General features: G+C 45.8%; 1 protein-coding gene across 1 annotated transcript; it reads left to right on the forward strand.

The window, feature by feature from the left end:
- The first annotated feature begins 3,121 nt into the window (after nucleotides 1-3,121).
- PIGT (phosphatidylinositol glycan anchor biosynthesis class T) lies at nucleotides 3,122-23,139 on the forward strand. Its single transcript, XM_015410306.1, has 13 exons — nucleotides 3,122-3,378; nucleotides 5,967-6,144; nucleotides 7,719-7,846; nucleotides 11,744-11,844; nucleotides 12,340-12,426; nucleotides 14,129-14,216; nucleotides 14,310-14,407; nucleotides 14,819-14,888; nucleotides 16,154-16,237; nucleotides 16,909-17,109; nucleotides 20,189-20,354; nucleotides 20,485-20,568; nucleotides 22,620-23,139. Exons 1-13 carry the CDS (start codon nucleotides 3,195-3,197, stop codon nucleotides 22,870-22,872), a joined length of 1,722 nt encoding a protein of 573 aa, XP_015265792.1. The 5' UTR covers nucleotides 3,122-3,194; the 3' UTR covers nucleotides 22,873-23,139.
- Nucleotides 23,140-27,998: the final 4,859 nt, after the last annotated feature.

Consider the following 27,998-nt stretch of genomic DNA (forward strand, 5'->3'; position numbering starts at 1 on the left):
TGTTACTTCAGGGGTCAAGACTCTAAGTCAGACAGCTGTTTGTAGAGATGATGGGGATTGAACCTGGGACCTTCTGAAAGCCAAGCAAGCCTCCTTTATGGGAAGGGGGAAAGAGAATCATATATAGTTTACTTTTTGCCATATATATATCTGCAGCTCTGAGACTCCATAATACTTTAGGTTGATTGCCACCTGAGAAATTAATCTTCAAGTACACCAGGAGCTGTGGTGGCTCAAGTGGTTAAGACGCTGAACTGCAGGCTATAGAAGGTCGGTAGTTCAGCAGTTCGAGACCCGAGTGCCGCATGACGGAGTGAGCTCCCGTCTCTAGTTCCAGCTCCTGCCAACCTAGCAGTTTGAAAGCAAGAAATTGCAAGTAGATAAATAGGTACCACTTCGGTGGGAAGGTAACAGCGTTCCGTGCGCCTTGGTGTTTAGTCATGCCGGCCACATGACCACGGAAACGTCTTCGGACAGCGCCGGCTCTTCGGCTTCGAAACGGAGATGAGCACCGCAACCCTAGAGTCGGACTCGACTGGCTTTCGAGCAAGGGAACCTTTTTACACCATTTTTAACTCATTCAAGATTGTTTTAATCACTTTATTCTGCCATTGCTTTTGATACTTTTGTTTAAATCGGTCATTTAGGTTTGATACTTTTGTTTAAATTGGTGATTTAGATTCTATTGTACTTTATATTTTAAACTTTGTACATTTTGTTTTGTCCAAAAGCCTATGAGCTGCATAAGCAAATCTGTTAATAGAATTGTAATTTTACTTGATATGTGGTGGTAGTACAACAAAGTTGTTCAGGAATACTTAAGGTTCCAGGTATCTCAGTCACATTCCATCCTCAGGCCACTCCAGGGGGCCAGGTACCCCAGTCATTCATTCCGTCCTTGTCTCTGTGATGGCAGAAGGGGCACAGCAATCCCCACACATGCCCTACTCACTTTACTTGAGACCACTAATGCTGATGCTTCAACAAACCTGTCTTTGGTTTGCTTCCGCTACAACAGACTAGCTCCAAGATGGATTTTCTGGGAAGTATGCCCCTATGTGTAGGACTCATTTCAGAGTAAATAAAACATGCTTAGGGTGGTATTGTTAAAACTTTCAGTCATTATGGTACCATGATGCCTATTTAAACAAAAAAAATCTGCCTGTTACCAAACCACTTAGCTCCTTGCCCACTCACAACACATGCCAGGGGAGAGCACTTCCAAAACCAATGTCTCCACTTTTCCTTTTAAAAAAATCCAATGTGCTGTTAATCTCTCCTTATACATAACCTTCACAGCCTTTCGGGGGGAGCAGGCGAGGGGTGGCGGCACCGCGGGCCTGTTTCCGCCGCGCCACCCTCTCCACCTTCACAGCCTTTTGGGGGAGCAGGCGAGGGGCAGCGGCGCTGAGCCGATTGCCACGGGCCCGTTTCTGCCACTTCACCCCCCCACACACACACCTTTACAGCCTTTCGGGAGGAGAAGGCAAGGGGTGGCAGCACTGAGCCAGCCGCTGCGGCCCCGTTTCCGCCGCTCCACCCCCACACACACCTTCACAGCCTTCCGGGGGGAGCAGGCGAGGGGTGGTGGCAGCAGCGCTAAGCCAGCCGCTGCGGGCCCATTTCTGCCACTCCACCCACACACACACACACCTTCACAGCCTTTTGGGGGGAGCAGGCGAGGGGCGCCAGCGGAGCAGGCAAGGGGCCACCCGCCGTGGACACATTTTCGCCTCTACCCCCCCTTCTTCACTCTCTCTTCCTTTCTCCCTATCTCCCTTCATTCTTTCCCTCTCTCACTCTTTCTCCCTTCCTCCTCAACACTTTGACTTCTTCCCCCCCTTCATCCTCCCTCCCTCCATCTCTGCCTGTCTGTCTCCCCCCTCACCCTTCTTCCTTCCTTCAATCCTTCCTTCCTTCCTCTCTCTATGGCCAGCGGCCATAACTTTTTAAAGAGCACCTTAGGAGATCTGGGGGAGCTGGAATGACCTCTCGCGTCTGATGTCTGATGATCAGACGTGAGAGGCACCATTTGCCCCTAGGAATGGAAGGCCACCACCCCGGGGCTCAGGGAGGCGGGGGAACCTTTCACGCGCTCCCGCGGCCACCGCCGTTGCTGCCGTTGGCGGCCATAACTTTTTAAAGAGCGCCTTAGGAGAGCTGGGAGAGCCGGAATGACCTCTCACCTCTGATGTCCAAGCGGACATCAGCAAGGCCGCTTGGACATCAGAAGCGAGAGGCACCATCTGCCCCTAGGAGTGGAAGGTCACCACCCGGGGGCTCAGGGAGGCAGGGGAACCTTTCACGCCCCCCCCCCCCGCGGCTGCCACCATGGGGCCGTTTCCGCCGCTCCACCCTCCCCACCTTCACAGCCTTTCGGGGGAGTAGGCGAGGGGCGGCGGCAGCAAGATGCCCACCGTGGGCACGCTACCCCCCTTCTTCACTCTCTCTTCCTTTCTCCCTATCTCCCTTCATTCTTTCCATCTCTCACTCTTTCTCCCTTCCTCCCCAATGCTTTGACTTCTTCCCCCCCTTTCATCCTCCCTCCCTCCATCTCTGCCTGCCTGCCTGCCTGTGTGTCTGACTGTCTGTCTCCCCCCTCACCCTTCCTTCAATCCTTTCTTCCTTCCATCCTTCCTCCCTCTCTCTCCCAACCCCTCTATCTATCTTTCTGCCATCCACCCTACCTTTCTAGGACCCGTTGTCTTCATCCACAATGAGCTTTGCTCCTTAGTCAAATAAGAAATTGAATTTGGAAAGAGTTAACCACAATGTAAATTACAATAACGGACAATTAAAGCAACAACAATAACAAAAACCTTCATAAAGGGTGTTGCTTACCCAGGTGCTACTTCAAACAATGTCCCTATGTTATCCATACCAAAAGAATAAGAATACATTGCAATTTATATGCATATAATTTCCCTCTTTATGGGAATTTCTTCCCCAACAGCACGTCATTCTCACGTTACAAACGAGGCGCAGAAAATACCGGGGGAGGGGGGAGACAATTTTTCCCGACAGGCATTGTGCACGCCCGCAGATCACCGGGAGCCCCACTCGCGTCTCAGAACAAAGTTCGCTATTGGTTGGCGGGAGAATGGAGGCGGGCTCATAGGAATAGTCTCGCATTTCCCATTGGCTAGAGCCAAACGAGCCGTGGGTGGAGCTTAGCCTAGGCAGGGGCGAGGGAAATGGAGCCGGCCGCAGCGCTGCTCGGGCTTCTGCTCCTGGTGCCGGCGCTTGCGGAGAGAGCGACCGCGCCTGTCCGCGATTCCTTGAGAGAAGAGTTATTGCTTAGCCCCCTCCCTTCCGGTGACCTGGCCGCTACTTTTCAGTTCCGGACGCGCTGGGACTCAGACTTGCAGCGGGAGGGCGGTAAGGGGCGTGGCCACTGGGGAAGGGCGGGACTTGGTGGGTGGAGGCTGGTTGTCATGTAGGATGCGGGTCGGAGGATTTGGTTGATACAAGTTACTATGCTTGAAGATTACATTTTAGGTGGCGAAACCAAATAGGGGTCTCATGGTACCGTAAACACTAGACCGAGGATGCAGTCTTGTGCATACTTGTAAGCAAAATTAAGCAGGAGTGATGGTGAAAGTACGCTGTGACTCACAGATTCAGGTGGGCAGTCTTGTTAGACTGAAGCAACAGAACAAAATTTGAGTCTACTGGCACCTTTAAGACCAACAAAGTTTAATTTTGGGTATCAGCTTTCTTGTGCGTGCACATTGTATCTGAAGAAATGTGCACACACAGAGAAGCTTATACACAGAGTTAAACTTTGTTGGTCTTAAAGGTGCCACTGGACTCAAACTTTGTTCTGTACAAGAAGCTTGTGCTGGAATACATTTAGTATTCAGTGCTAGTATGTTCCTGTGTAGTTTTGCTGTAGCAAACGAAAGACAGTTATCTGTCTGGAATTATTATTTAGGAATAGACTGTATTGCATTCAGTGGGTTCTGAATAAATGTCCTTAGAATTGCCCTGTATGGTGCTGCTATGCTCCTTGCTGTTTTTACTGCTACAGTCTAATGCCCCAATCCTATGAGGGTAGATCTTTAAATAGAGTGGGACATTCCTAAGAAATATGTGTGGATGGGGAAGTAATGCAACTACCCTCTTGAGTTCCAGTGGAGCTTAGTCCCAGACAGAAATGTAGGATTGTTGTCTTACAGTAAGTTCACATGTATCCTATCCAAGTGGAAGGAATTTAGGTGCATGCTATGCATGGATTCTGGGTGAGTGGAGGCAGAAACTGTTTTAGTAGGGATGTCTGGCCAGCTTCCTAGCCAATATGCCAGCATCAGGCCCCATCCGTAGGGCTTTGCAAGACTATGCTTCAAAACACGACTCATGTTACAGCCCTGTGCCCTCTTAAGGGCAAATCCCATCGAACACTGTGAGATTTACTCCTGTATAAATATGCATAGGGTGCAACTAATGTTAGTGCAGCGCTTACTAGGATGGAGCAAAGATGTCCCCCACCCTGCACTCAGATTGCAAGAATGCCAGAAAGTGCACAAGGCAGGCACCTTGCTGTTCCTGTGAGCAACTCTCTAATACATGTTTGCTCGTTTATTTGCATCATTTATACCTTGTGTTTCCCAGAGTAGGGACCCAAAGTGATTTACAACATTCTTCCTTTCTCCATTTTATTCTCCCAACAACCCTGTGAGGTAGGCTAGGCTGAGAGTGTATCAGGCCCATGGCCAGGATTTTGTAGCTTGTGGGGCAATTTTTTTTCTTCTGGGGCTGAATTTCTCAGTGCAGAAAGAAAAGCCATTTAGCCAATAGAAAGCTGTTACCAGGATAGATCTTTAAACTGCAGGCTGTCAGCCACTTTAGATTACAGTTCTCAGTTGCTGCAAGTTAATCACTTCTGCCAGCCTAAGCAACAGTTCTGATAATAAGCTGGCAGGTGGGGGTAATGACTTGTATAGTCAAGAAAGCTAACACTTAGGCAGAAAAACTCTCTTAAAGGAGACCAGTTTCTTGACACAGAGTTAGAAGGGATCCTAGAGGTCACCTACTCCAACCCCCTTGCTCAGTGCGGGAATTAGTCATCTACAGCACCCCACTCTGCTTAAAGGAGCGCATGCCTTTAAAAATGTTTTTAAATGATTGAAAAAAACATTTACAGGAGAAATTCTTGTGGGGCTGTGCCTTTAAGAAAGGGGGCAGAGCCCCAAAAGCCCCACCATAGCTGTGGGCCTGCATGTGACTGACCGACCCAAGGGAACTCAATATGCGTCCATGGCAGAGTGGGGATCTAAACCTAGGTGTCTTAGGTCTTACACTCTTATGCTAACCATGACACCAAACTGCCTCTGCAAAACAGGTTTTTGACACAGCAGAATCCTTTTGCATACATCTCCATGAATGTCTGCTGCGCTGTCTTGGGAATGGGATTTGTATATATTGGCAGTGGGAGGGTTCATGGAGTGCTGGCCTGGAATGGGAAATGAAGCTATGTCTTAAGGATAACCTATCTGCAGACAGCTGTTATACAAGCAAGACTCACTGAGGCAGGAAGTGAGTAAGCAAATAGAATATGGAACCAGCACCGAGCAGCCATGTGCAGAGTAAAGGAGAGGCTGGTGCCCAGGTAGGCTGAGAGATAGGAAAACAACTGACTTATATAGGCACTAGCAGTAAAGCCCATTGTGAAAGCAATACAACGGGATCTAGAAAGAGGCTCTGGGGCAGTGCTCTGGCTTTGGGCAAACAGTGTCAATTTGCTGTGGTGACCTCAGCAGGGTATAATGACAGAGTCCACTGTTTTCTCCAGAGGAACTGATCTCTGCTACCTGAAGAGCAGTTGTAATTGTGAGTAATCTGTAGCCCGAAGTGCACTGACTTTAAGCTGGATCCTAGGATTGGGCTGCAGTATGGCGTTGAAAGGGAAGGGAGCCTTTTCTTCTAGATTTACCTTAATGCTTTTGTTTTCTCTCCACGTTTCCCAGTCTCTCACTACAGGCTATTCCCTAAAGCTCTGGGACAGCTCATCTCTAAGTACTCGGTACGCGAGTTGCATCTCTCCCTCACTCAGGGCTTCTGGCGAACACGAAGTTGGGGGCAGCCATACCTACAAGCTCCTGCTGGAGCCGAACTCTGGGTCTGGTTTCAGGACTCTGTTGCTGAGTAAGTGCCGGAGATGATGCTTTGTAGTTGGTTGATTAGTCCCCTCACAAAAAATTAAGGGGAAGCATATGAGGGTTCTTAACATTTCTTTTTGAAAATGCATGTGAAGTAACCCTTGTGAATAATCTTGTGAATGTCATTACGAATGGACGCACTTCTATATAAACTATCTATTACATACTTAGAATATTTCAGTGGGTTATGTTGCATTCTTTACATCAGATCTTAAGACTGTAGGCGTCGGATTTGTGCCCTGAACTTTCAGGGTACCGCAGAAATGCTGCGTTATTCCTAAAATAACAGTTTGTTCCAGAGTAAGGAGTTAATTTATTTTATGCACTATGGCTAATTTGTCCATCTTCCTTGATTTTATTACATACATATGTAGCAAGGTTCATAAAGCGTTCTATGTTCATTAAAAGGCTTGAAAACTATCCAGCTAATTTGCACAGACAAGGTGGCATTCGAAAGACCGTGTCATGAAAGCAGAATTGATACTGCTTTCATTTTTAGACATGGCTTCATCTTAAAGCTGCAGTTCTAATAATGTCTCTGGTCCTGTTCTTTATTTAGCTGCATGATCCAAGGATGACTGGAAATACAACTTTACACAGAGAGTGATTAAAATGTGGAATTTGCTGCCAAAGGATGTAGTGATGGCCACAGGAATGAACAGCCTTAAAAGAGGATTAGATAGATTCATGGAGGATAATGACTGCTAGCCATGGTGATGAGGGGGATCTCCACATTCAGAGGCACTAAGCCTCTGGATCCCAGAGCCTGGAGGCAACATCAGGGGAAGGCCTCGGCCTCTATGCCCTGTTGTTGGCCATCCAGAGGAACTGGTTGGTCACTGTGTGAGACAGGATGCTGGACTAGATGGACCATTGGTCTGAGCCAGCAGGACTCTTCTTATGTTCTCATGATTTCAGAACACCTAAATCAACAGTGGCTTTTGAAAAGCCCATGGCATCTCTACCACTCAGAGACCTACTGTGACCTCAGAGAACACCAGCTGTTGGATGTGATTGTACAAATTCTTGCTTATTAGTAATGTGAACTTTTATCACTGCCGTGGTATTATAAAATATAGACACTGGAATGAAGGGCATGCTTTCCAGTACATACTTATTTTCAAGTGTCTGTGTATATTATAGACTTTCCACCAACAAAATGGTATTTAAAAGGAATGTTCGACCACAAAGCCTATTTAAAATCTGACAATGCACTTTAAAAAGAGTAGAACAATTTTAGAATCCAGTGGCACCTTTAAGACCAACAAAGGTTTATTCAAGGTATGAGCTTTAGTGCGCATGCACACTTTTTCAAATAAATTGGAATGAATTTTCGGATGCATTGGAAAAGTGTTGCATGCACATGAAAGCTCATACCTTGAATAAACCTTTGTTGGTCTTAAAGGTGCCACTGGACTCTGAATTTGTTCTACTGCTTCAGACCAACATGGTTGACCACCTGGAACTTTAAAAACAGTGTTTGTTTAAAAAAATCAGTTTAGGGTACGTCTTTCACAGATCCAGGTATTCAATAATTACATTTCTTTTCCCTTCATCCAGTGTCAACAAGGCTTGGAAAGATCTCAGTAACATCCTCTCGGGGATATTCTGTGCCTCTCTGAATTTCATTGATTCCACTAACACAGTTATTCCAACAGCATCCTTCAAACCTCTGGGACTGGCTAATGGTGAGTGGGTGTGCGCATGCATGCTGGGCTGGCTTGGAGGGGCCTGTTTCACACTAAAAGAGTAGCACTTAATTGTGTTGGAGCTCCTTCCTTATGTGATCCTCTGCTAGCAAGTAGACTTGGAGGATGATGAGAGCGCGTGACTTGCAGGTGGTGCTTCACAAAGGAGGAGGGTTGGCATCTGTGGAGTTATACTTGGGGTTGATGAATCCGCGGTGGCTCAGATGTTAAGACGCTGAAGCTGCAGACCGGAAGGTCTGTATCTCGGCAGTTTGAGACCCAAGTGCCACATGACGGAGTGAGCTCCCATCTTTGGCCCCAGCTCCTGCCAAACTAGCAGTTCGAAAGCAAGAAATTGCAGGTAGATAAATAGGTACTCGGTGGGAAGGTAACAGTGTTCCGTGTACCTCGGCATCTAGTCATGCCAGCCACATGACCACAGAGATGTCTTCGGACAGCGCTGGCTCTTCGGCTTGGAAACAGAGATGAGCACCAGCCCCATAGAGTCAGATTCAACTAGCTTTCGAGCAAGGGAAACCTTTACTAGTTGGGGTTGATTGTTTTTAGAGATCCTTCTTGGGAATGTGATAAAGATTATTTGGGCTGGCTGTAGGGGAGAAATGATAATTTAGGCTGGTGGAAGTTTTTACCTTTTACAGCTTATGCGCTTATTGATTGTGGTTTTTATGACAAACTACTTTGTAAATCTTTGTGTGTATTCCAGTACAGTCTTAAGCAGAGTTACAGTTTAATTAAATGGGCTTGGAAGGATGTAACTCGACTTAGGATGGTATGGCTAGCCATCTAAGACCTCCGTCTACCTATCATGTTTTTAAAAGTTTGCCTGCTCCATTTTATTCACCCCTTCCTCCAGGGAGCTCAGGGTGGCATACATTGTCTTCCCTTCCCCATTTTATCCTCACGGCAACCCAGGGAAGTAGGTTAGACTGAAAGATAAATTGTGAGGATTAGATGGGGAAGGATGGACAGTGCATACCCTGTAGGAAAGCAGTGCAGAATAAATCACTATTCTCCTGCCTGGAGATTGGAAACCCAAAGGTATTTGTGTGCTAACAGCATGAGAAGTCTGGTGATTGCCTCCACAGTCGGTATAACCTTGAGAGAGTGGGAGTGGCAGAGATAACAGAGAGCCTGTACACACACACACATTCCAAAAGGATGCTCGAATGCTTGAAACTTTCCTCTACGCAGGGAGAAGGAGTGTGAGAGGAAGGGGGGAGGAAATGGGGGGAAACTGAGCTTATAAATAAATACTGGGAAGCCGAGAGGTTTCAGATCAGCTTCCTGCAGACTTGTGTCCTGTCGTCTTTGCATCGCATGCACCCCTGCACCCCACACCCCAAAGAGTGACACCACAATACCCCAAGGGCCAAACCACACATTATGACTTTTGGTGTGTTCTCTCTTGGTTCCCTGGCTTGGCTCTGAATCAGTCACATGTCAGCTGTGAGGAACTAATCTTCCAAGTGCACAGGACCCTGGTTCAGATTGGGGCCATGGTTTTGCATGTACTTTTGTACTTTTCCCCCAACCTGAAAACAGCCCAGAGGGGCACTGTTTTCCCCATAAGGAGACTGCAAAAGTGTCCTGATGGGTAACCGGAATTCTCAGTACATGTCTGCTCAGCAGTACCCTGTGGTGCCACTGGCCGAATGTTTCATGAGTTAGGCCCCAAGAGAGCAGGGATTTGTACCTAGGTCTCCTGAAACACTGTTCACATGTTACAGTGAATGCTGCATGTTTATAAAAAAACAGACCACATGCATTCACTTTGACAAAGAAAACCGGGCCCCAGTACCTAGATAAACACGGGGTTTCAATCACACATTAAGAAGTACAGGTATTGAATACAGCATGAGAATTACTCAGTGCACATACAGAGAAATACTAAGTGTACACTGTACATGGGTTGTACATGAGTTCACTGGAACTTCTGAACAGGGCCTGAATTGTCCAAGCTTGATGCTTTAATTGCACCTCAGGTCCAGTAGCACCTTAAAGTCTAACAGAATTTGTGGCAGAGGATGAACTTTCATGAGTCACTGCTCACTTCTTCAGATACCTCAGTACTGATCCGGTTAAAAATTCAAATACATGCATTATGTTGCACTGTCATTATGAGGATAATACTTGGCACTCATTTAGCCCTTTATGGAGTGCTGGAAGCACTTCAGATACATTATCTCAGTAATCCTTACAAAGGCCGGCCTTGTATTTTCCCTATATTGCTGATGGGAGGCTAAGCGCAAGTGGCTTGTGGAATTGGGGGGAATTGTTTTCAGGCCGTCCAGAGAATTTTTCATCACTCTTTTTGATGAATATGCCTCTGAGCCATTATGGTTGCAGAGATTAACTTTAAAAAGGTAAAATAGCGGTTGGTTAGAGCCTTGAGATCTAGAGAATGCTTTAAGGAGCTTCTAGTAGCTGAGAGAAGGAACTCTGCACTCTTCACCGCTCCCTGCCCCTCTGTGCCTCATCCTTTTCTCCCCTACTAGCCCCACTTCTCATTCCCTTCTGCTAGGATACGTTTGCCTTGATTAAGCAATAGGCTTATAGATACGTTTGCCTTGATTAAGCAATAGGCTTATAGATTTTTTTTATTATTATGGCTAGAGATGTGAAGGCCCGGAAAAAAACCGGAAAAATTCGGAAAAAAACCCGGGTTTTTTCCATTTTTTTTCCCTGAAGATTTTTTGTTTTTTCCCGAAAAATTGGAAATATTGAAAAAAGAAAAGAAAAAATGATTATGGAACGTTTTATTTTAACATGATGAATAAAATATTTTAAGACAAGGTGTTCAAATATTTTCCAAAACCAAAAAAGGTTAGTGGAAAGGAGGGCCAATATTAAAACCTTTTCATAAAAAGAGGTACATGTATTTATTAATAATAACAAATTAAAACATATATAGGGGCCCAATTACAACCAATATATATAAAACATAACCATAACCAGGGCTAAAAAAGTTTTATATATATTGGTTGTAATTGGGCCCCTATATATGTTTTATATACCTCTTTTTATGAAAAGGTTTTAATATTGGCCCTCCTTTCCACTAACCTTTGTTTGGTTTTGGAGTTCTTTGTTAGGTTTAGTTTTTTTCCCTTTCTTGTTCCTGCTTCCAAATATTTTCCAAATCATTTCTAAAATATATATATATGGTATCAGATTGATCTAATTTCTGTGCACTGAGGACAAGCCAGTCCTAGGTTACAAACTGAACTCTCCAATGCAAGATGCATTTCTTCCTTTAGGAGGTGCTATTGTCAGAAGAAAATAAAAAGGTTTCAGTTTTGTTTTTGCATGTGGGTGGGTATTCTGTTTGTAATAATTGTTTGGATACACTATATTTTTAATATGCTAGTTGTGATAATTTCATGCCAAATAAAAATGTCCATAGTCATATTTTATGTTCCTAAAGTAACAGAATGACTTTCAATCTAGAAAAGACAAAAGAAATGCTAATGTAGCATTTTTTTCAATTTTTCCGAAAATTTCCGTTTTTCCCCGGAAAAAAACGGGTTTTTTTCCGAGCTTCAAAATTTCCGGAAATTTTACATCTCTAATTATGGCAGATGTTGATCAAAGGCTGATTTTTGGCCTTCTTGTGTATTTGGTTGGGTAGGGCTGCTAGTCTAGGACCTTTGGTCTAATCCACCTGGGCTGCTACAAATACTGGGCAACACTGGACTATATTTGGTGCTCTGACACCCTTCCTTTTATGTCAGTGAATGAAGGGAGCTGCTCATGACTTTTCTACAAGCTTGGCAAATTCCACTTTCATTCAAGGAGTGATTAGCATAATGCACACTGGAGTGCTTCCACGCACACATCTGTTTGGCTGAGGGTTTCTGACCCCTCTGCTCCCTGTTTCAGTTACGGATCATCATTTCCTACGATATGCTGTCCTGCCTCGTGAAGTTGTCTGCACTGAGAATCTCACACCCTGGAAGAAGCTATTGCCCTGCAGTTCAAAGGTAAACTTGGAGCCTGTAACACTAGAGCAAGTGGAGACTGTAACATTGTAGGTTTTTCTCCTTGGGCCTCCACCACCGCATGCGATCACCCTGGATTCCCTTGGGATGGGTCCGTTGCTCAGTGGCAGAGCATCTGTTTTGCATGCAGAAGGGCACAAGTTTGATCCCAGGCATCTCCACCTAAAAGAAGCGGGTAGTAGGTCACGTGGAAGACCTCTCCCTGAGACCTTGGAGAGCTGCTGCCAGTCAGAGTGGGCAATACCAGCTTTGATCTGGCTCAGTAAGAGGCAATTTCATGTGATCAGATGTTTTGGGACATTTGGTACTAGTGTGTGGATGTTCTAATTCTCCCCAGTTAGTACAGGTAGTGCAAGGGGGAGGGGCGACTTATAACTCTTTCCTCGTATTTCTCAACATGTTCACGGTTGGGGGAATTCGTTGAGGTAGATCTTCAGCCATATTGACTTCTCTCTCTCTCCTCTCTCCCCACCCCAGGCTGGCCTGGCTGTGTTGCTGAAGGCTGAGCGCCTCTTCCACAGCAGCTATCATTCCCAAGCGGTGCACATCCGCCCCATTTGCAGGGTGAGTCTGACTTTGTGTGTCTTCATAGGTCAGAATAAATCAGAATAAGTGTGATCTGAGTAGTACCGTCAAGTCATCGCTGGCTTATGGCGACCCCTGTAGGGTTTCCAAGGCAAGAGGTGTTCAGAGGTGGTTTGCCATTGCCTGTCTCCTTGTCACGACCCTGGTATTTCTTGGTGATCTCTGTCTCCCATCTAAATACTAGCCAGGGCCAACCCTGCTTAGTTTCCAAGAACTGATGAGATCGGGGTAGCCTGGGCTATCCAGATCAGGGCTGCATCTGAATAGCTGACTGTGTTCTGTCCTTGCTTTGGTGCTGGCTAAAAGAATGAGATGGCTCGTAGTGTTCTAGTTATTCCTAGCAATCTTGAGGAGTGCAGTGCAAGGGGGGCGGAGACAAAGCCCTGTGCTCATTTCAGAGTTGTGCAAGACTGTAGGCACGTTTCCCCTTTGAGCACCCAAAAGGCTATGCTGGGAATCATAAAACATGCATGGACAAAAAGCCACAAGGGACAGGAACTGTAACAAGGAGAGGAATTGGGCATGATAGAGCAAAAAAGATAGTTGGATCCAACTCTGTGTCTATGTCCCTCACCTTATCGTCACTGACTTCAGGTGACCTCAGATATTTCTGATTCTGCTTTCCTTTCATTCTGGAATATTTTCATTAATGGATCTGTAGGGTAACAGAGAAAACTCTCTCTCTTTTCTTTTTTTTTAAAGATTAGGCCCTTTATTGGGGTTACAAAAATTGTAATTGCAGAACATTTTTTTTTAATTGAACTCTCCTAAAAAGGAGATAATTTTATTGCTTTTAATTTTCAGAAAAAGGAAGGGTATATAGCGGGATAAAGAATAGAGTGAGTGATGTTATTATTTGGCAAATTAATCAATTGTTAGTATATTTAACTTCTTTGTCTTCTTCTGCGGTTGACCGATCGTCCTTCCTCTTCACCTGTAAAAAATAAAATTGTTAGTTGTGTTAGTATTGTCCTTTTGGGTTATTGTTAATAATGTCTTTTAGTGCGCTTCACGAACAAATCTTCACTTTCTGGGGTGTCTTCCTTTTACATCTCTCAAATTATATGATGGGCCGTTCTCTCCCTTGTCTTCCGAGTCTTTGTCCTTAATTGCAGAACATTTGAAGTCTACCTATTGTTTCAGAATGGTTAAGAAAAATAGCTTTTGTAACTGAATTGTGTTCATACATCATTTGAATGGGAATCAGTGGTGGCTTGCTTACTAAGACAGGTTCCATTATTAAATATTAGAACAGTGTGTAAACATTGCGATTTAGAGGAACATCTGTTTTATATTTGTCAAGTTGGTGTTCTACTACAGCGATCCGTGTAATTTTCTAATCATTAATTTAGTGGTGGAGTTCATTACCGTGGAATTAGTGATAGCCACAAGGACCAATGGCTTTAAAAAGGGATTGGACTTATTTATGGAGGAGAGGTACATCCATGGCCATTAGCCATGGAGACTTACCTCCATATTCAGAGGCAGCAAACCTCTGGATACCAGTACCAGGAGGCAACCTCAAGTGAAAGCCGTGATTGCAATTTTCTGTTTGTTGGCCCTCCAGGTTGCCCACTGAGTGAAACATGAACTTGGTCTGATCCAGCAGGGCAGCTCATTATGCTTCTGTAATAATTTTTAAATAGTTGATTTTTCTCTTCCTTTTGGCCTTCTTCCTCAGGATGCTGCTTGCCTGAGCGCCTCATGGGAACTCAGACAGACCCTCACAGTTGTTTTCGACAGCTTTGCCTCCGGCCAAGGGAAGAAAGGTAACTCGGACCTGCCCTGCACAGAATTGCATCTCTTGTATGGTACCTCTCTTTTTTGTGTTGCTGACCTCTTGTGTCAATCTTCCACCCCAGACTGGAGCCTTCTCAAGATTTTCTCTCGCACTCTAACTGAAGCATGTCCCCTGGCATCTCAAAGCAAGATCTATGTTGACATTTCAAGCAAAGGCCAGGTAAACTTTTTCCATTCAATTGTTTTCTTATAGTGGTAGAACAGCGTGTTGTTAGAAAATAGCTAGACACAAATTCTGTGGGTTATCTAGTCCGTGGTATATCCTTATCTTGAAATGGCTTTGGTCTCAGCTCTGTGTGGCTGAAGGACCATCAGTGGAAGGTACAAAAGTAACTTAGCTAAATGTATGTTTTTGGTGGCCTGATCTGGATTGCCCAAGCTAGCCCGATCTTATCAGACCTTAGAAGCAGGGTCAGCCCTGGTTAGTACTTGGATGGGAGATCACCAAGGAAGTCCAGGGTTCCTACGCAGGTGCTGGCAATGGCAAACCACCTGTGTTTGTCTCTTGCCTTAAAAACCCAACGAGGTCACCATAAGTTGACGGAAATTGACAGCCCTTTCAGCTTCCAAGGTGGGTGGGAAAGATACTGAACAATACGTGAATGATGCCCAGCTCCATTTCTCCCTAACAGCTGAGTCAGGTGAGACTGTAGACATCTCAGCAAATGCCTGAGAGGGTATCGGGATCAATGAATGCCAGTAAACTGAAGTGCAGTCCAAACAACACTGATGCACTTTTTGCCCATGACAAAGTCACTCAAGAGTTGAGGAGTCACCCTGCTCTGGACAGTGTAGCTGGACCTTGCTCTGGTCTCATCCATGGCATGTAATGCCATTCCCCCCCCCCCAATTTCAACCGAGATACCACCTGTAGCTGTCTTTGAAAAGCGTGACCTGTCTGCAGTGTTCCATGCGCTAATCACATCCCAGTTTCATTGCTACAATATGGTTTGTGTGGGGCTGCCTTTGAGAACTGTTTGGAAACATTAGTTGGTCCAAAATGCAGTTGTTATTGGGAACCGAATATAGGGATTGTACTACCCCCTGTGCTGAAGAATCTGGGCTGGCTGCCTAGTTGCTTTCAGGCACAATTCTTCCCTTGAAGGCCCTAAATGGCCTGGGGTCAGGGTAACTGAAGGACTGCCACCTCCTTCACTATCCAGCTGACTAGTTAAGATCCTCTTCCTAAGCCCTGCTCTCCACACCCCTCCCTGAAGAGGTGAGGTGGGGTGGCAACAACTGTGGTGGCCTTCAGAATGTCCTCTTCTTTGGAGCTCACCCGCATTTATGTTACTGCCCTTTAAGTTCCAGGCCAAAATATTTCTGTTCACCCAGGCTTTCAACTGAAGGGTTCCATTTTTATGGCTTGTTGCATTTATTGCATTGTTTGAGCCACCCTAAGTAGGTCACTAGTCAGCAGTGTTCCCTCTAAACTGAGTTAGTGTGAGCTGTTGCTGTTGTTCAGTCACACAGTTCAGCCCACCTCCTTGTGACCCCATGGACCACATCACGCCAGGCTCTTCTGTCCTCCGTCGTCCTCCAGAGTTTGCTCAACTTCATCCACACCCCTCCTTGCAGAGGTGAGGTGGGGTGGCAACAACAGTGGTGGCCTTCAGAATGTCCTCCTCTTTGGAGCTCACCCGCATTTATGTTACTGCCCTTTAAGTTCCAGGCCAAAATATTTCTGTTCACCCAGGCTTTCAACTGAAGGGTTCCATTTTTATGGCTTGTTGCATTTATTGCATTGTTTGAGCCACCCTAAGTAGGTCACTAGTCAGCAGTGTTCCCTCTAAACTGAGTTAGTGTGAGCTGTTGCTGTTGTTCAGTCACACAGTTGAGTCCAGCTCTTCGCGACCCCATGGACCACACCACACCAGGCCCTCCTGTCTTCTGTCATGCTCCGGAGTTTACGACCTCCTGGACCCAGGACTCTTTAATGCATCTCGCAGCCTCAACGTGCTGCTGAAATGGAAGCGGCCACAAGACAGCTGTGAGTAATCTGTGGCTTTCCTCCCTTTAATGTGGACATCCTCTTTTGTCCCTTGCCAACGGGTACCATTGGCATAGTACTTAACTGCTTTTTTCCCTCTGGGAGTTGTCCCTGAAAGTATCCTTCCAGAGCTCATATTATCCCCATGGTGGTTCATTCAGTGTGTTAAATCTGGTCTGATTACCAGTAAAAGACCAAGGATCTCAGGGGAAACTTTAACTGCTTTTTTTTCCTGTGGGAGCTATCCCTGAAAGTATCCTTCCTGTTCAGAGCTCATATTATCCCCATGGTGGTTCATTCAGTGTGTTAAATCTGGTCTGATTACCAGTAAAAGACCAAGGATCTCAGGGGAAACTGCTCGCTTGAAACTGGCAACATAGTTCAGGGATTCAGAGTTGCTACTGCGGTCCTCCCAAATGGAAGGAGCTGGCTGGCAAGTTCATATTGGCAAATGGTGCTGTGAATATTTATTGGCAGCTCAGAATAGAGAAAGGGAGAATCCAGTACAGTTGGGAAGGTTGAAGGACCTTACTTTTCCTGTAGAGTAGGAGCTGGAGCTTCACCCTGCATTGTAATAGAGAGGTTTTATTGGCTCCCACACAGTAGTTCTGTGTCATGTGCTCTAACGGATGGGAAGCAATAGTCCTAACTCCTGTGTTTCCTTCCTCCAGTGGCTATGGTGGCACCTGTGCTCCACGCTCAACGCTACGTGAGCGGCTACGGCCTTCAGACTGGAGAGATCAGCACTGTTGTCTATAACACACACCCATACCGGGCTTTCCCTGTGCTGTTGCTGGAGACGGTGCCCTGGTACCTGCGACTCTACATTCATACGCTGACCATTATCACAAAAGGAAAGGAAAACAAACCAAGTAAGGACAAGCCCCTTGCCACCCAAAGTGCAAAATATCAATGAACATTTACAGTGGCCGTGCATTTCCCCCCCTCTTTAATACAGGTTATCATTAATGATCCTGAATGCAAGGCAATAGAATGGTGGAAGGTTTTGTACAATGTGTGTGCCCAGAACTAACACATAACTATGCTGTAAACGCAACCTAGTGTATATGGTCCTATCATCAGAGCCTGTGCACATACAATTTGTGCATGTGTGAGCTTTGTTCTGATCCGGAGCTAAACGTGATCATGCTATTCCCCCCCCCCCATGCAAATTGTCTGTCCACATTGCTTCCCCCTTTATGCAATTTGTCTGTGCACATTGTATGGTCAGGCCTCATTTCTGGGTTTTGCTTGCTGTGACATTTCTAGTGATGGCATTCCCTGTTAGTTTCACAAGAAGGAGTTAAGCTTCCTTCTCCAGGATGAGAATTGTATTTGCTGTTGTGAAGTTCTTGTGGTTATGCTTTGTTGATTAGCTTGATTAGCTTTGTTGATTAGTAAAAACTCCACCTTTCCTCCCATCAAGTGGAGGCCCAAGGCAGCTTAGAAACGCAGGTGTGAACATACAGTACCAACACCACATTGTGTGCATTAGCAATTCCCTCAGATTTGGTATAGGGAGATGGCACATCGGGACTTCTGTAAGAAGGAAGGCAAAAGCAGCACAGTGGATGCGAATTGGGAGTTATGCAGAAGAGCTTAGCTTGCATCATCCAATATAATTGCTTTTGCTGTGGAATGAAGCTTTGCTAGACAGTGGCAAGGGGACGAAATATCAGATGTTATTTTCTTGGCAGAGAATCCAGATTTTTATTCAGATTATTTGAAATGTTGGTTCCCTTTTCTTGTGTATATGGAAAGAAATAATAAGCTTTAAAAGGCACTGCCTGATAATTTGATGGCTATATATTGGTGTTTGGTTTTATTGCTCTTGTGTTTTTTATGTTTGTAATTATGTTGTTATTGTTGTGGTTTCCTAATAATATGTGCTACTGTAAATTGTTATATTATATAAATAAAATTATTAAGGGGGGGGGGGAAGAAAGTGGCAAGAGGTGGTGCTAGACTTTATCTTTGGCAACGTGCTGCACCTGCTCCATTCTGTCTCGTAAACTCGGCCTCAGATGGTTCTAGCAGAAGATAGCTTGTAGATCCTAGTGTTTGATACTATGATGCTGCTCTAGGACTTGTGTGGGCAATTCCACATTCTGCTTGAATGCAGACTTTTGGAGTGGGGGAGCCTCAGTGATAACTAAAAGGATACGGTCTGCTGAGAAGTGCTATAAAGACGGATGTTAAGCCATTTTTAACGTACCAGTCCAGTCTTGTTCCATCCACACTGGCTCCCAGTTTGCTCCCAGGCCCACTTCAGGGTACTGGTATTGACCTTTAAAGCCCTGTACGGCTTGAGGCCAGCATACCTGAAAGGCTGCCTTTTCCTGTATGAACCTGCCCTTCTACTCCACTCATGCTTCAGGCGCCCCCTGCCATCTGCAGGTAGACAAACCAAGAAAGGGCCTTCTTGATCATGGCACCAAAATCTTGGAATTCGCTCCCCAGGAAGATCTGTCTGTCTCCCTTTGTCACTGTCTTCCACCAGCAGGGGAAGACATTTTTGTTTTGATATGGCATGCCCCCAATAACTGTTGTTGGCCTCCTCCCTGGTTGTGGTGTTGTGTGCTTATGTTCCCCCCCCCCCCGAATTATTGTATACATACTTTATTTTAAATGTTTTTAAATGCTGAGAATTGTTTTAATGTTTGATGTTCACCGTCTTGGTGGGCGGGTGGGGGGAGACCCTATTTGGGTGGAAAGGCAGCATGTAGAAATGTTTTGAATAAACATTTCTGGAGTTGCTGTAATGCTGATGTATTTACAGTCTTTCACATTAGAGCTTTGTTTTTCCTGAGCTGTCTTGATACAAGGCCAGTGAGTTCAAGGGGGCAGCCGCTTGAGACAGAGTTTGTTTTGGCAGTTGCCCCCCAATGATGGAACACACCGCTGGCAGAAGTCCGCTAGTACCTTTCTCTTTTTTAACTTTATGATGACACCTCAGCCATGCAACTTCACTGGGTGACCTTCAGCATACTCATGTCAACCTGAAGTCTCTCTCAGGGTTCTTGTGAAGATAAAATCGGGTGGCAATGGGGGGAGAGAACCAGGCCATTCCTGAGTTCTTTTAGGAGAAAAGCAGGGTAAAAACATATAGCTAGGTGAAATTTTTGAAAGCTTTGGGGATTGATTATGTCACCTTTAACTGCTGCCTTTGTTGTTCCTGCCTTCTTTGATTCCGATCGCTGTGTCTCAGATGCTTTTATAAATTGATTGTACTTATTAACAGCCGCTGGCTAGCTGATCCTGGATTTTGCATTGTGGTTTTTTTGGTTTTGCGTTTAAAACAAATAAAACTGGTGCCTTTCTGTAAGGAAGCACAAGATAGAAATGATGGCTGTCAACAAATGATTAGTTCCCTCAGCTTCCTCTCTCTGGAATTGCTTGCTATTATTTTCTATGTTAAGGAATATGGATTGAAGCAGAATGAGACTGACGTGCTCAGGGCTGCTTAGTGAAATACGAGACGAGGCCCAGCACTTGGGAGTGACATCCTAAGCAGAGCTGAAGTCAATGGATTTAGAAGGGTGTAACTCTGCATAGGATGGCTCCATTAGATAATCTTAAAACTTCTGTTTTGTGCATGTCTACTAAGTGTGTGGGGGGTCCATCCCATTTGATCCTGTCGCATTTAGTTCCACATGAGTATGCATACGGATTGCAGCTTTAACACCCCTGCTGATCGTTGTCTGTGCTCAGCCTTCTTTCATGAAAGTCTTAAAGAGGGACAGTGTCTTGAACAGGGACACTGGAGGCTGTTGGAGAACTGCACTGCGGTCCGTGTTCTTTCTCCTCTCCAAAGCTGCTGCAGAGGTGTCTGCGTCCATGTGTGTGTGTGTGTGTGTGTTTCATTGGGTTCCAAGAAAGGCTGTTATGCAGCCGTCAAGTAAGGATGTTGGCAAAGGATCGTATGATGATCGCATGTCTTTTTGGCGCTAGGTTATATCCACTATCAGCCCGCTCAAGACCGGCGGCGCCCTCATCTCCTGGAGATGCTGATTCAGCTGCCAGCAAACTCTGTCACAAAGATCACCATCCAGTTTGAGAGGGTCTTGCTGAAGTGGACAGAATACACTCCTGACCCCAACCACGGCTTTTACGTGAGGTAAGGCTGTAGCAAGTCTTGGATGAGTCAGCCTTGGTGTTTGTCTGCCTGGGCGTCAGCGTTCCTCCACCTATTTTCCTAACGGGGCTGAAATTTATGTAACTTCCCTGCTTTGCTTTTCTGCCTGCAGTCCATCTGTCCTGAGTGCTCTGGTGCCAAGCGTTACTGCCATGGAGGAGGAAGATGAAGAGCAGAGTCCGCTCTTTGCTTCACTGTGAGTGCATCATCGGGATGTCTGGTCCAGATGGGGAAAGGGGGGAGCGTATAGGACTTGTCCTGGTGTTAGCAATTGTTTTCCTGGAGCAAGGAGATTCTTTACGTAATTTATTATGAAATGGCTTCCTATGGGCAATGTTCCCTCTAAGCTGTGGAGTCTTGTGACCAAAAATTCTACTTTGTGAGCAACTGGTGTTAAAGTTGTGAGCGAGCCATTTGGCTACTGCATAAATTAGTTTGCTCTGGAGCCCTCCTTCCTGAGCTGAGACAAAAATGTGTGAGTTGGAGGCTAAAAAACTGTGAGCTAGCTCACACTAACTCAGCTTAGAGGGAACACTGCCTATGGGTAAGACCTGCTGGTAGATATACCTAGAATATAGCCCTTACAGAGATCTGACCCTATTTGCAGAGCTTGAAAGGAGATAATGTTGGCTGAACTGCTTATGGCTGTGTTACAGTGCAAGGCTTCTGAATGGTTCTTTGCCTGGCTGTCAATTCCTGAAACATTTCCGTTTGACTTATCAGTAGGTTTGCAGGGATGGGGAGGGGGTTTAATGCAACTGTGAGAGCTGGTGTAGCGTAGTGGTCAGAGTGTCGGACTAGGACCTGGGAGAACTGGGTCAACTTCCTGCTTTATCATGGAAGCTCGCTATGTGACCTTGGGTCAATTACACACACTCTCAGTCTAACCTACCTCACAGGGTTGTTGTGAGGATAAAACTGAGGGGAGAGAATGATGTTGGGGTCCTGTTTAGAAAATTCCTAATTTCCGGTCGTTAAAAGATCATGCACATGTTTTGTGCTCAGGCATGTCCATCTGCTCTCCAACAGACATGAATTTTCTCCTCTCTGCCCTGCTGTGACTGACATTAAACTGGAGTTTGTACCCAGTCTTATCAGCTATTTCACAGTCCTTGGATAAAGATAAATCATGCTTAATGGCTGCCGTCAGTGCTGGCATTCCACTGCACCACAGTTTGTTCTGAAAAGGAAAGGGGAAGGATTGACATGAGAGAGAGGCAGGAAGTGTGTAAGCCCTGCAGCACACCTTTAGACTCCTAGTCATGGCTAGGAGACAGGGCTGGGTGGGTAGATTGTGTCTGCACTAGGTTGCAGTTGCTAAATAACAGCATCAATAGAACTTTGTCAGTGTGTGTTGTGGATGGTGCTGGTGTGTTGTCTGGACCCCAGCCCTGGGCATCATGTATTCTCTTTTACTGGCTAGAGTACTAGAAATCAGCGTCAGACAGATCTTCACTTCATCCTTACTCTTCATCAGCCCACTGTCCTGTGCCTCACCATAAAGCATTTGCTTCATGGGAGCTGTAAAAGTGGGATGGTCAGCAAGCATCACTTCAGCCAACCCTGGCCCTTCATCAGCCTACTGTCCTGTGCCTCACCGTAAAGCATGTACTGTAAAAGTGGGATGATCAGCAAGCATCACTTCAGCCAACCCTGGCACCAAGCCCAGCCTGTATTATTTCGTAGCATTCTATCATGATGGGAGTCAGAGATTTTTTGTTGAAGTATAGCCTTGGCCACTTTGAACCAAAAGCGCTTCCCATTGTTCAGTTCTGTCATGCTCCTTTGCAGGCAGGGCTATGTTAGGGCTGCATTTCCTGATCTTTGTGTCTTTTGAACAAGGGCTGTAAGTTTTCAAACCACTTTCCAATGCTACTGGCAGGAGAAAATGAAAGCGAAGACTCTTGGGAATCCAGGTTGTGTGTCAGATGCTGGATATTGCATGGGATTGCAGATAACATAGGCCTGGTTCAGTTGCTGACATGTTATACTCCTGTCACAAGACTCTTCCACTTCTGCATGTGTGAGAGGGGAGGGGATTGTTGCTTCTTTAAAAGTGCCTGCGGCATCAACATTTTCCAAGCGGAAAATGAAGCTTGTGCTTTTAATATGAGTCTTGCCTTCAACCCCACTCCAGTCTCCTGATTTGAAGTGGTACAGCTTCATAAGGGGAATGGGCCACACCATTAGCAGAAATGAGGCCTGCCCTTTCAGCTCATCTTTCTTTTCCCTCTCCTACCTCCCCAGGTTTCCTTCCTTTGATGGCTCCAGCTACTTTGTACGCCTCTACACCGAACCGCTGCTGGTGAACCTGCCAACCCCAGACTTCAGCATGCCGTATAATGTCATCTGTCTGACCTGTACCGTGGTGGCTGTATGCTATGGCTCTTTTTATAACCTCCTCACCAGAACATTCCATGTGGAAGAACCCAGCCAGGGAGGACTAGCCAAGCGACTGGCTAATGTAATCCGTAAACTGAGAGGCGTCCCTCTTCTTTGAAGGCGGCCAAGACAGCCAGTTTTTGAGAACTCTGCAGCCAGGACTTGAGGCTGTGAGAGGACAGGCCAGGTCCTCCGTCCCCATAGCTTTCTAACGCCTGAACAGCCAACAGACCGTGTCATTTTCCTCATGGATGGAAAACTTTGGATCTCACGCACAAATGCAAAGCGAGTCAGGAAAGAAACTGGGCTAGTTTTGCTTATTTTTTTCCCTGGGAGAGGGGGGGATAACTTATGTTCTGTGGAAAGATTCTGTAAATAAACCTGACCCGTGTGTGAACTTTTGTCCCTCTGGCTTTGCTGCTCTCCAGACATTCCATTTCATCGGCTAAGCTGTTCTTGTTTCCCGGGCAACCACTGTCAATACATCGCTCATACCTTTTTAGCAGCCAAGTGGGTTAATGCCCTGGCACAGGAACTGCGTCTCAGTCGAGCCCATGGAGCCATTTTGCTGGGCTGGGGAGGAGACGGCTGGGTTGATGTTGCTAGGACACTATCAACCCTGCTCATAGAGAGAACCTTCTGCCCTGTGCTTGACAAACTCATGGGCCAGGCTTTAGGAAGACTCGGTGGGTGGGGTGCGACGCTGGCAATATGGTAGGATAGAATGCTTCAGTAAAGTCTTCTCTGCTAGTAAGACACATTATGGAAGAGGGAGGGGGTGGGCTGTATGGGGCTTGTTTGCTATGCTAACTTTCCTGTGTGAAAACAATAAAAATCTTAATTTTAAAAAAAGGACTGGGCGACAATCCAGGGCCACCAAATAAGTAACGATACAATTTCTTGCCGATAATTAATTGCTTAGTCTGTTCTGGGTATTAAATGCATTGCCTGCTGTGGTTCTAATGCTGGTCAACCCAAGAACCTTTTAGTAGGGATGGGCACGAATCCAAAGAAATCAGATCATTTTGGGGTTCAGGACAGCCCCCAAGCCAAGCCAAAAGGCCCTGAACCAAACTGGCAAGTTTGGATCCCCCTTTCTCCCGGCTGCCGTGAGCCATGGCCAGTAGAGGGGGGGTATGGCCCAGGAAGGGTTAAATGGCTGGCAGATTTAAATGGCTGGCAACCATACACTTGTCAGCTGTTAGGCTGAAATGGCTGCCAGCCATTTAAACCTAACAGGTCAGCTGTGGACCCACACCTCTCAGTTGTTAGGTTTAAATGGGCCCAAACAGCTGAATCAAACTTCTGGTAAATGTTTGGGGAAGGCGCCTTCCCCGAACATTGGTTCGGAGACTCTGAACTGACCCAGGTTCGTGCAAAATTTTTGCTCGTGACCCGGTTCGTGCCCATCTCCAGCCCATCTAAAAATACTTTCCATTTATCCATGCTAAAGGAAATTACCATTTATACCATTGTTAAATAAAAACAGGTGTTTTAGCAAAACAGCCCAGCTGACATTTTTGAAATAAAAGACGAGACCCATTCTGGAAGCTTGGAATCTATTCAATGTCTTATATATGATTTCGTCTAGTTTAGGGAATAAGGAATTTTCCATTCTTACAATCCTGCTACAGGCAATATTGATCTATTTCTCATCCTCTTTGAGTAGTAGGCAGTGCCCTTTTCTAACCACAAGGTGTTCCCAAAACACCACTACTAGTATGACCATTTCCTTCCTTTGTTTCCACAACAAAGACATCTTTATCACTTAGGAGACGTGCTACTGCTTTAAGTAGTATATTTTAAGACCTGTCTGTTAAATTATGTGCAAACATTACTTAAGATTGCATAGATGTCTTGTGAAGATGAGAACTCAGCAAAATCTAAGAAGCTTTCAAAATTAGAGATTATCCGCCATTCAATTGGGAATGCAGGTTCCTTAAATGTGGAAGATACTCAAGTTTATTACTCTGTTGTGCCACCTATCTGGAGCAAACTGCACCAACAAAGCCCCCAGTCCCTTGGGAACACTGAGGTGCCTGCCCCTCCCCCTGTACTTGGAGGGACTCTTCCCCGAGTCATGGAGCCATCCTACATGGCAGGCTTGCAGTTCGCTTCCCAGCAGAGCCCCTTGAGGCAACTGCATTCTCTTGACATGTTTCCCAGCGAGGCCATAGAGACCATAAATGTCCATTTTCCTCTCAATGTAATGGGCATGGACTGATGCCCCAGAGTTGAATCCTATGGAGGATCCCACAGAGACTGAATATACAGGACACTCACTACTAGCATATGAAGGTGATGGAGTTTGCCAGTACAGTGAATACTGCCCATTCTCTCCTTTCTCCTGCTTCACATAATGAGGAGCAGAAAGGCAAGCTTATTAGCCAACTGCCTAATGTTAATAGGCTTCAAAGAAGGGTCAGTTCCTGCTGTCAAGCTGGGATCTTTTTTAAACGTTCCTGTCCTCCCAAGTACATGTGACGTTCAGCTTTTTATTAAGCCAATTAAAGGGAGAATGTGTTGAAAGGGGACCAAGGAATAGTTTTCAAATACATTAGAAGCAGAAACCAGCCAGGGAGGCAGTGGGACCCTTGGATGACCAGGGGGTAAAAGGATTATTAAAGGATGATAGGGAAGTGGCAGAGAAGCTGAATTCATTTTTTGCCCCTGTCTTCACTATGGAAGATGGGAGGTGCTTGCCCACTCCAGAACCGCTGATCTCAAGAGGTGTGGTGAAAGAGGAGGTCCTACTATTGATGGACAAATCAGAAACTGATAAATTACCAGGCCCAGATGGCATCCATCCAAGTTTTCCAAAAGTACTCAAATGTGAACTTGTGGATCTCCTGACAAAAAATATGCAATGTATAACTAAAATCTGTCTCCATTCCCCAGGATTTGAAGGTAACTAATGTATCCCATCTTTTAAAAAATGGTTCCAGAGGAGATCCAGGAAATTACAGGCCGGTCAGTCTAACCTTGATACCGGGTAAGTTGGCAGAATCTGTTATAAAAGATAGAATTAGTAGGCACATTGATGAACAAAAGCTATTGAACAAGAATCAGCATGGATTCTGTAAAGGAAGATCTTGTCTCACTAACCTTTTAGAGTTTTTTGAGGGGGTGAACAACCATGTGGACAAGGGTCACCCAGTAGACCTAGACATCCAGAAAGCTTTTGATAAAGTTCCTCATCAAAGGCTCCTATGTATACTCAGTAGTCAGGGGATAAGAGGACAAGTTCTCTTGTGGATTAAAAACTGGTTAATGAATAGGAAACAGAGTGAGTACAAATGGGCAGTTTTTGCAATGGAAGATGGTAAGCAGTGGGGTACCATTGGGTTTGGTACTAGCTCTAGTGCTTCTTAACTTTTTCATTAATGATTTGGAGTTGGAAGTAGCAGTGAATTGGCTAGGTTTGTGGGTGACACTAAGTTGTTCAGGGCGGTGAGAACTAGGGAGGACTGTGAGGCACTCCAGAGGGATCTGTTGAGGCTGGGCGAGTGGGTGTCAGTGTGGCAAATGAGGCTCAACGTGGGCAAGTGCAAAGTAACACACATTGGAACCAAAAAATCCTAACTATAAATATATGTTGATGGGATCAGAACTGGAGGTAACTGGCCAGGAGAGAGATCTTGGAGTTGTGATAGATAACTCATTGAAGGTGTTAACTCAGTGTGTGACTGCAATAAAAAAGGCAAATGCTATGCTGGGGATTGTTTGGAACAGGAATGAAAACAAACCAGTCAGTATCATAATGCCCCTGCTGACGCGAGTCCTGGCCACCTGCTACCCGCCTACATCAGCCTTGTCCGGCCCCCAAGCAGTGCTTCACCCACCGCGTGGAAGCAGGAAGACCCAGCAAGGTCATGTGGCAGCCGCCCTTCTCCCTCCCCTCCTGCTTGATGGGGGCCACCCGTCTTGGTGCTTGGGGGGGGCAACAGTGGGAGGGCTTCTAGTGTCCTGGCCCCACTGCTGGACCTCCTGATGGCACCTGGTATTTTTGGCCACTGTGTGATAGAGTGTTGAACTGAATGGACAATTGGCCTGATCCAGTATTGGCTTCTCTTATGTTCTTAAGTCCCCCTCGTGACTCAGGCTGCCATCGGACCCCTCTGGAGCGAGGGGCTGCCACTGCTGTCATGGAGTCACAGCACAGATGGAGCGGCCGACGATGGTGGTGTTTTTTCCTGACCTGGTACAAAAGGCTTCTTTGTCAGGTTTGTTCTCTTACCTAACTCTGGTTGTGTAAAGGCGAGCCCTATTTGTCCTGTCTGCCTGCTAACCTGTTCACCAGATTTTCCCTCAGGCTCCAGGAGATCTCCAGGCTCCACCTGGAAGTTGGCAAGCCTAAGTGCTGCTGCCCCTTGTTGCCCCTTCAACGGTAAACTCTGGCTACGGGCCTGATAGGAGGTATCTGAGAGGAGAGTTTTTGAGGGAAAAGAGAGATTTGTAAGGAGAAAGGGAGACAGAAGTTGTCTGAGGAGGAGTGTCTTGTTCCGAGAACAGCATAGCTTGGTGAGTGTTGGCAGAGTAATTAACACAGCAAAAGTGCACAACCTGATTAAAAGAATAAATAAAAGTTTATTTAGGAATTAACATACTTTATATGAGAGAGGAAAGACAGAGACAGGTTCCTAACTATATCTCTAGATGAGAGAGATGGTAAGACTGAGTGTGGCACTTCTGAGAAGGAGAAAATTGCCCTGAGGGTAGCAACCTGGAGACAGACACAGAATGACATTTAAAAGGACAGAAGGAACTGCCCTCACTACCCTAATTGACTTCTTGCTGCCCCTTGCAGGGTCTTCTTGTCATCTTCTTTGTACACCAGCCACTGCCATTTTCAACAGTGAGGAGCCTAAAGCAGAGTTGCAGTTTCTTGAGATCTGTAGCAGAACCACAGAGAGCTGGTAGGAAAGGCTGAAAGAGACTTGCAGAAGGCCTCAAAGAGGCAAACTCCTCTGATCTTCCCGCTTTACATTGTGTTGCCTGTTTTGTTTTTTATAAATTGTGTCCTACTTTAATTACCCACTACTACTTGTTGAATAAAACTTGTTTGTATTTTGTACTTTTGCCTGGTACATGGTGATTATTGGGTCTGGGGAGTTGCTTCAAAATTGTGTTTTGCCTACTGGTAATTCCCCCTTGGTTTGGAGCAGTGGAAGCCAAATGGCCTGGAGACACTGCTGCTTTCTCTTTTCCCCCACACACATCCCCTTCCATTAACCAACCCAGATC

The sequence above is a fragment of the Gekko japonicus genome, unplaced genomic scaffold (assembly GCF_001447785.1).
Source record: "Gekko japonicus isolate JY-2015 unplaced genomic scaffold, Gekko_japonicus_V1.1 scaffold200, whole genome shotgun sequence".
Taxonomy (NCBI): Eukaryota; Metazoa; Chordata; class Lepidosauria; order Squamata; family Gekkonidae; genus Gekko; species Gekko japonicus.

What these genes read in the sequence shown, in the direction of transcription:
- PIGT (XM_015410306.1), top strand. Translation starts at nt 3,195, where the DNA reads ATGGAGCCGGCCGCAGCGCTGCTCGGGCTTCTGCTCCTGGTGCCGGCG. An exon ending in TATTGCCCTGCAGTTCAAAG is followed by an intron (nt 11,845 to 12,339) that starts GTAAACTTGGAG and finishes TCCCCACCCCAG; the next exon opens with GCTGGCCTGGCTGTGTTGCT. An exon ending in AACCACGGCTTTTACGTGAG is followed by an intron (nt 20,355 to 20,484) that starts GTAAGGCTGTAG and finishes TTCTGCCTGCAG; the next exon opens with TCCATCTGTCCTGAGTGCTC.